General features: G+C 39.8%; 1 protein-coding gene across 1 annotated transcript; it reads left to right on the forward strand.

Moving 5' to 3' along the window:
• Positions 1-1,412: 1,412 nt before the first annotated feature.
• ZNF804B (zinc finger protein 804B) lies at positions 1,413-8,713 on the forward strand. Its single transcript, XM_009701160.1, has 3 exons — positions 1,413-1,433; positions 2,215-2,345; positions 5,026-8,713. Exons 1-3 carry the CDS (start codon positions 1,413-1,415, stop codon positions 8,711-8,713), a joined length of 3,840 nt encoding a protein of 1,279 aa, XP_009699462.1.
• Positions 8,714-9,021: the final 308 nt, after the last annotated feature.

A 9,021-nucleotide genomic window follows, 5' to 3' on the forward strand; every position in this document is an offset into this window, starting at 1 on the left:
CAAAAAAGCTAAAAATGCAGTGGAGCAACCATTTCTCTCCAAGGAACTGAAGCCTGAGAGCTTTAAAGAGGACTTTGCAGCTGTCCTGTTTCAGTCTAGTTCAGCGAAGTACTAGATGTTGGAGCTGATAGAAACCTTCCAGAGAAACATACAGATTTGACAGACTGTAAATATTTCTGATGAATACGTTAAACTTTCAAGGAGCACCGGGTGGTGGGATGGTTCTTGCTGGTTGGTGGTGCACCAGTTCCCTGAGCAACTGCCTTTCAGGCCTTCTTGTCCTCAATCCAAGGGAGTTTGCCTGTGCAGAGACATTAGAGTTGTTGAGAGCCAGCCCTAAAGCTCCCTGAGCATCTGATTTGTGGGCAGCCCAGCTCTCCGTGCCTCCAGATCAGTGTCCAGAGGCACACGTCTTGGGGTCCAGAGGGCTGAGAGCAAACAAAAAACTTCTGTTCTCAGTCTCACAGCATTTATTTATTTTTCTCTCACAGATGCTATCTGGCTCTTTAAAAAATCCCATACTTAAAGGACAGCTAATGTGACAGTGGTGGGAGATACCCACTACAGCTTTTCAGCACTCTTCACAGAACATAAATATGAACCCTGTCATATTATGTCATGGCCACTAACTGGATGACTTCATTTTAGCTGGAGAAAAAAAAAGCTGCCACTTCTTTAGATTGTATAAAACAACCACACAGTGGTTTTCATCTATTTGCTTTGTCTTCATTTACTGACAAAAGCTAGACCTCTCTCCAGAAGGTAGTTCTCTGTCATGCATTCATCATTTTGTTGATCCCTACAAGCTGAAGACCCCCTGCCTTCAGCCCTGTTTCTCAAACATGCATGGCTGTTGGCCTGGGCAGAGTTCTGTGCCATGGATAGACTGCCTCACATACCTGAGCTGCAGAAAGCAGTATTTGCTGCTACAATGCTGGGTCAGCCTCCAATTTATCCTACTGATGCATGTTGCACTTTTGGCCATGCTAGAGGGAAACAACAGCATGAGATGATGGCAGTGATTAGAATGTTGATCTTTAGGTGCCGGTGGACAGGCAAGTAGGCATAGATGCTGGCAGCTGAGCAACAGTTTAAAAATGACTGATATACCAAAGCCTTTCTTCAAGTGTAGCTTGCAAAAACAACAGGCTCCATGGAAAATTTAGCACTTCCTGGTGTTGATACTACAGTTCTGAATTTCATGGAAGAGCATAGGGCCACCTCCACACCAAGGGCCAAGTGGATGCAGCAGTTTAGTTCTCAGTCCTGGTCTTCAAGGTTTCCAGTTTGGGCATCTGGTTGAATGCACCAGAGATCCCTTCTGGCTTGTAAATCTGCCTTCCCCAAACACCACAGCACTGGAGAGGTGGTGAAGGGAGGAGGAAGGCATTTCTGACATGGAGCATGGAAGCATGGACCTGAACTGGGAAGTTGTAAAGTTGGACGTGACCTGCTGAGTCCTAGAGGGCACAGTGAACTCAAAGGTGAGATAGCAGTGCTTTTTTTTACAGAGGATATTTCTGACACTTTTTGGTTTGTGTCTTCTTCACTTTTTTTTTAATACTATCAGCAGTGCAAAACCAGGCAATAAAAAATGTAATAAAGGCAAAGAATTTTGCTCTCTCCAACAGGAACTAACTGATTTATAGATGTTCAAGGAGATTAAAAAAAAATGTGAAAATAACTGTAAAAGAGTTTCCTGATCAAATGTTTCAGACAGTAATTCTCACCTTTGAAAAAAAATGTAGTCTTAAAAAGCTACAAAACCAACGCCAAAGCACATATACCTCCATGCATACATGTGCAAGTATAGAGATCTATAAAATACATTACACACACGAGCTCAGCTTTGTTCCAGTATACGCCTGTGGATTAAATTCCTACTGACTGAATTAAATAGGAAAATTTCAATTACATTAAGTGGAGTCTAGTTTTGTGTATGTATTTGTACACAAGAGATTTGTGTATTCAAAACAAACTAAAAAGCTACCATTCATATGTAGGTATATATCAGTTGAATAGTGATGGCCCAGTCATGTTGTTTTGTTAGGCAAAAATAGTATTTCCAATCTTTTCTTAGGATGATAGCGTTTTAAGTATATTTTCACTCTCTATTTACATACTAACTTCACCAAAAGCAAATAAATTGAGTAAGAGGAAATGCATCTGCTGTGTACATATTTAATCCCTTCTTGTTTTGTTCTTTTCACACAGAGATTGAAAGATTTAAAACAAAGGGAATTTGCTCGAAATGTGGCTTCAAAGTCATGGAAAGATGAGAAGAAACAGGAAAAAGCACTCAAGCGGCTCCACCAGCTTGCAGAGTTACGGAAGCAGTCAGAATGGCAAGTATTTAAAATTTATATTACATTTTAATGCTCTCTGTCCTCAGTCCCAGAAGAAATCTCCATATTTTTACTCCTACAGTCTGTAATGTACAGAGATCGTGTATACTGTAACCTGTTTTCAGCTGTCCTCAACTCCATATGTTTGTGTTCTGCAAACCATAAAATTGAAAGCCCCTGAATTCATTACTTGCTATTTGAAGGTTTGTGTTTTTCTCTCCTGTAGCTATTTTCATCTCTTCTGAACTGAGTGGTTTGAAGATATTTTTATAATATCACCATTTTACCTTATTCAAACTGACCTGAATAGATTAGTATAACTGTCTTATCTTTTGATAGTAAGTGAACAGGAGAGGAAAAACACCTTTCACAGCATCTGTGCTTAGTCTGTGAATCATTTTCACTACTTTTAGTATAGTGAGATTATTCTCATAGTTTCTCCATAGAGTAATGGAAGTACCATTATGTGAATGAAAAATAAGTAATTAACTGAGTTCAGTTTATCCCATACTGTTAGCTCTGTTGATGAATATCAAGATAAAGTACAAGTTTGCACTAATAAACTTTTATATTTGAGAAATCTCCTTTGTTTAATGACACTGAATGCTTCAGTAGAATAGATTGCCATCAGACCAATTGTTTATGTTAATCTATGACTGTAATGAGTTAAGTAGATAATTCAACTGGCATCCTTTTAAATTCATATCAAGCTTACTCTGCCCTGGAAATAATAACATTCAGAGTTTATTATACACTCGTTTTGGCCTATGTAATTGCTTTTGAGCAATCTGCTGAAATATAACAGTTTAGTGCTAATGTATCACCTTTATGGTTACAACTCTATGTTCATACAAATCTACTGAAAGAAATGCTAACTGCCTGTGGGAGGATGCCTTTATGCCCCCACACTTGAAGATCCAGTCTCAGGCCGATAAGGTCAGTGATAATAGGAAAGTCAGAGTGAGATTGGGAGGGAAAAAGTGGGTTTGCTCTTAGAAAGAGACAGGAGTCCGTAATCCTTTACAAAGAGCCTGAAAAGACAGTGCCTGCTATTCCTGTTTGTAATGACTAACAGGTTCAGGGGTGACTGACAGCTGTGATCTTGGCAGAGGGGTAGCATTCCCAGTTGCTAAAGTAAAACAGAAAGTTAGCCTTTCTAAGCAAAAGTCTACACACACACACACACACACACACACACATACACACACTTCTTATTGTCCCTGAGCTGGAACTCTGTCTCAGGTTCCAACAGAGTTCCTTACAACAAGCTAATACAATTTGACAAAAAAATTACTGTTGATCTCGTGCACAGAAAAACTGAAAATGCAGCTTTATTTTGCTGTTCCAAGGAGACTTTGAAAAGGGTCTCTTTACATGCCCTCTCCAAGAGATAATTTCTTCTTGATGTACAAATAGGGGTGAATCTGTAACTCCTGAAGTCAAACTTGTGGCAAATGCAAATATATTCTCAGAAATGCATACATATTCTCATACTTCAAGTTGACCCTACTCCAGGGAGTCTTTACGTCATTCCCACTGCTGAAGATCAATGCACTTTTATAGCATTTATAAAACATGATAGCGTATTTGTAGATAGTTGTTATGCAGATCTGGCAGTTATGATTTACTTACATTTAGTTAAAATATTTTCTAATTTTTGATCAAACTTTTTACTGAAGCTGGTTCCAAAATTTTTTTATGTAAGCGTACTATAGTACCACATTGATTGCAAACGTAGATAATAGGTCTAATGAAATACATGTTTAAAATATTACTTGGAATAACATTTGTAAGGCGACTATATATGTTCCATCTCTAATGGAAAATGGCAACAGTCATTCCAATCTCAATTAATTATCTATTGTAAGAAATCAATGATTTACCGTGTTACGGCCTTCTTAGAGTAAGTTGATTTTTTTTTAAAAGTACAAGAAAACTAAACCACAGATTTAAAATCAGAGAGGTCTTGGGAAGAGGAAAAATGTAACTAAGGAAAGTAGAATACAGAATGAGAAAATACAGCAAAAAGTAAGTCAAGTGATTGTTAATAATGAGAGCACTGAAGTTGCCATTAGTATTGATGGAAATCCACCTTGTGTCCTTTCCCCATCAATGTTTGGTGATAGTTTTAGCATTAATACCTCTGAATATTTCACAAAGTCATTTATTGTGGAATAATATAAAGATAAAATAAAAATATACTCTTAAAAATATCGTACATAAGCCTTCCTCAAGCAAGCAGAATGCTGCCTTTTCTCTTTGAGAGTTTGATTCTGCAGATGATCCAGGTGGAAGTGTCTCATTTTGAACAAGGCACAATTGCCTTTGCAATGAACTCTCAGAAAACCAAGACTTACCACAGCCAGTTTCTCCTTAAATGGAAAGTAAAGACAATATTGTTTATTCTGGATGTACATGGGCAAAATTCTGAAAAAGAGCATTCATGTGCTGACTTCAAATGATATAATTTCCTACATGTAAAGACTGTTTTGCCCATATTGAAGCCCAAGCTCAGGGCTAGACTGCACATTTACCCTTTAGAAACTTTAGGAATGTAGTTTTCCCTCGTAACAGCATGAGTGACACCCTTCTTTACCAGACAGACATGGTGAAATGTGAGTTCTGTCTTAACTTGATTACTTAATACAGCTTTCTTTTTTTTTTATTTATTACCTTGCAGCATCACTGGGACTGGACCATTGCTTAAAGCCCCCAGATTAGTCATGGAAAAGCAGCAATCACCAGATGGCATTTTCCTGTACAAAGGTGGCAAGTTCACTGTCAGTTCTCAAAGAACCACCACGAGTGAAGGACAAGGTTTCTCCAACAGCGTAACAGAGAAACAGCAGCTTATCATAAGCAGGCACCAGTCCCCTACTGAAAGACCCCATGCACTTGGAAATCAAGTCTCACAAGTGTTCCCAGATAGCAGCAATACTTCTCAAAGGGCAGGAGTGTCTTTCTCATTCTCTAAAAAAGTCCCTTTGAAGCTCGAGTCCTCGGCATCAGTCTTCAGTGAGAACTCTGAAGAAGGAAATGATTGTAGTGAATCCCCCAACCATAAAACAAAGCAAGTTCTTGAGGGCTGTTGTTCTGGCACACTTTTGGAGGAGGATGTGAAAGCCAGCTTGGATAAAGGGCCACCTATTACACAAGGCCAAATGGATATGGATAACTGTGCATCGAGTCATGTAGCTGCAAAACCTAAAATGCTAAAGGAAAATGATAAAAGTAGTGATAAAGAACTCAAAGAAAAGATCAGTGCTCATCCTTCATTTTCCAAAGTCAAAATACAGCTTTCAGGTTTGGATTTTTCTGGTTCACTTAGAGAAACAGAGCAAGAGAGAAAATTGTGTAAGTCTGAGCAATTTTTAGAAACTCTCATTTCACCTTCATGCCAAGCTAGCAATTTTTGTACACAGCCAAACACGTACCTGCACAGCAACACCTGCCTGCCTGACTGGTTACCTGGGTTCTCACAGCAGCCAGCACCTGAGCTGGCATGCACAAGTAACATCAATGACAGTCCTGGCGCGGTAAAAAGAGAAAGATCTTTGGAGAGTTCAGAAACCACAAACGGGAGTATGGAAACACTTCCAAAGGAGACCATGGTTAAAGAGGTTAAGCCCCAGGCATTGCCATTCCTCCATGTAGTGAGCAAAGATGGCACCACTGCTCTGCAGTGGCCCACAGAATTACTTTTGTTTACAAAAACTGAGCCCTGTATTTCATATGGCTGTAATCCATTGTATTTTGACTTCAGACTCTCTTTAAATCACAGAGATGGTAAACAGCATGAAACAAACAAAGCAAGCTGCAAAGAACACTCTATAAATAAGACTGCAGATGAAAATGAAGCCTCAGGTTTAATAAAACACAAGCAAATGTCAAATGAACAAGATAATCAGTTGTTGAAACCAAAGAAGATGAAAGGTTCCCTAAATCCAAGAAAGGCCAAGCAAAAAGCTGAGTCAGACATCGGGAAAGAAATGAATGAAAATAGTCAAAAATGCATTGCAGATTATTTGAATGAAAATATACCCAAAGTGCCTGCTTACCTTGATGTCTCACAAAAGGATTGTGTGACAGAAAAAAGTCTTCACACAACCACACTGAGAAGACCTTTAAAGCATCGTTTTCATAGCTGTGAAAGAAAAAAACAGAACATTAGAAATGAAAATATTTCCTTTTCTGCTTTTATGTCCAGGATTAAAAAGTCTAAAGCTGCAAAATGTCATTTAATTTATTCTGAGGAAAAACACGAAAACCAAAATGACTGCAGATCCATTCAAGATGTGGCCAGCTGCAGCAGTGACATAAGTGACAGTGGAAAAGACTCTAGTGGAAGTTTCCTTAGTTATAAATCCAGTTCAAACAGCAGGTATTCAGAAAATGAAGGATGTGAAAGTTACATGAGATGCTGGAGATTCCCATCTCCTCAAAAATCCTCCTGTGACAGACATTCCAGCTCTTCTGACACTTCAGTTAGCGGTACAAGTAGCTGCATGAGCTATGTGAGTCCCACACCAAACAATCACAGAAATCATTTCCCTTTTTGTTGTAAAAGAAAGAGCAAGGTGGCTGAAAGGCACAAATGTAAACATAGAAAGCACAAGTGTATTTTCACTTCTGATGATACAGATGAGGATTATCTTTGTCATAGTAGAAGTCACAGTACTAGAAACTGTACACAGAGGGGAACAACTAAATATCGAAGATGTTCAAGACATAAAGTTTTACAACACAGAGACAGATCTAAACATAGCAGACATAGACACCAGCATTTTGGCAAAGTGCGTAGTAGAAGTAGAAGCTACCATATCTCCAAAAGTTGTTCCACCAGAGATTCAAGAAGCAGCGAAAGATCATCTTGTAGCAGAAAATCAAGAGCTAGCAGTTCAGGATCCTTCTCAAAAGAGACTGACAACTGTCACAACAAAACAAAAGAGGATACAGAAAGAGGTTCTAACAACGAACCGGAAAAAGCTGGAGCTGCACATTACGACTCTCTGAACGTGAATGGTCAGTCAAAAAACTTTGCCACCTGCTCTTCTGAAACCCTGGCAAAAGACATATGTGGAAAAAGAAAGTCACTGACAGCCAAGTTACTTTTAGAAAAAGTGCAGTCCAAGAAAACCCAGGAACAAATGCACAATTCAGACAGATTTTCAAACACTTGTGGGGTAGAATTAAATGATCGCTCACGAAGTCACTTTGCTCTTCAGTTTTCATCATCAGTAGATGACATTGCAATGTTACCTTTGCCAGAGAAACTGCTAAGCGTAGGTAATAATGACACAGGGCATAATGAAATCAATTTGTTGGAAAACAGTGTGAAGAAAACCAACTTTGAAACATCAGAGATAACTAATGCTGCTCTTTCAACAGGCACTGATTATGATCATTGTCTTTTTAAAGACATCATTCAAATAGGAACAGGCTATCAGAGCCCGAGCATAAAAAGGAACACAGCAATAAAGGAACCATCCAATCTCTTCATTAGTGAAGTGCAACCCTTTATACAAAGCTGTGACCCAGTACCAAATGATTTCCCTGGTGCTTTTCCCTCTAATAGATACCCTGTTGTTGCTAATTCAACAGAGACCAAAGAAGAATTACATGATGTAAACATGGACTTGAGCCGGGCAGAAGGCAGTTCAGGCTGTCTTTGTGACAATGCTATGCAGAAGTATGATGACACAGTAAATGACCTAGAAGTGTACAGTAAATCCACCTCCCCTCCTTTAACGCAGCAGCCTGTCACATTTTCACCAGAGGAAGTAGACAAATACAAGTTGCTGCAGCTGCAAGCCCAGCAGCATGTGCAGAAACAACTTCTGGCAAAACATCTGAAAGTTTTGCCTGCCCCAGGACCAGCTGCCTTCTCTGCAACACCAGCAGTTCCTGCCCTCCCTGTTCAGCAGCATGCTACTGTCACCACCATCCACCACGCACTGCTGCAACGCTTTGCTGTCTCAGCATCTGTACATCCTCACAGCAGCCACCTCTCCCTGGCACACCTCCACCCGCTCTCTCAGGCACATTTTGCCCCCATATCACTTTCCCCGTTAGCGCCAGCCCTTATTCCCTCCCACCCTGCTTTGCTGACAGGACACTCATTGCACTTGTTTTCCACCACCCCCCTCCACCCTTCACCACTGACCTTCCCTGCACTGCCGCACGCTGCATACATCCCAGCCTTATTTACACCACACCTGAATGCAGCCACACCTTCTTCTATACATCCAAATCCCTTAGCTCATCCATTATTCCAAGGGCAAGAGCCTCATCACTATTCTTTCTCTAGCCAGACCCAACAGTTACCTACAATAAAAGAAGTTTTCAGTGTTTCTAGCTATTTAAACTAGCCCAAATGTTAACACCATGGCTCCAAACCCAAATTTGAATAAAATAAATTATTCAGTGTTCAATCACATGTCTGAGGGGAAATCTACTGTTTTGCTGAGCAAATATTTTGAAGTCCACATTCTGGCTGACAGCATATGAATGTTGATTTTGTTCTCGTATTGCTGAGTAAAAGAGTTTTAAAGCCTTTCGTGATACTATCCCAAGGAGGATGGGGTCCAGCTAGTGTCATTCTACAGAAGTTTTGGAAAGAACAGCCAGAAGTGAGGTCTGTGACTGTCAATAGGAACGGGACCACAGCATGCAGACT

The sequence above is a fragment of the Cariama cristata genome, unplaced genomic scaffold, assembly GCF_000690535.1.
Source record: "Cariama cristata isolate BGI_N322 unplaced genomic scaffold, ASM69053v1 scaffold4225, whole genome shotgun sequence".
Taxonomy (NCBI): Eukaryota; Metazoa; Chordata; class Aves; order Cariamiformes; family Cariamidae; genus Cariama; species Cariama cristata.

Coding starts and splice junctions, on each gene's coding strand:
- ZNF804B (XM_009701160.1), top strand. CDS start 1,413: ATGGACCTGAACTGGGAAGTT. Junction 1,434..2,214: donor TGGACCTGAACTGGGAAGTT/GTAAAGTTGGAC, acceptor CTTTTCACACAG/AGATTGAAAGATTTAAAACA. Junction 2,346..5,025: donor TTACGGAAGCAGTCAGAATG/GCAAGTATTTAA, acceptor ATTACCTTGCAG/CATCACTGGGACTGGACCAT.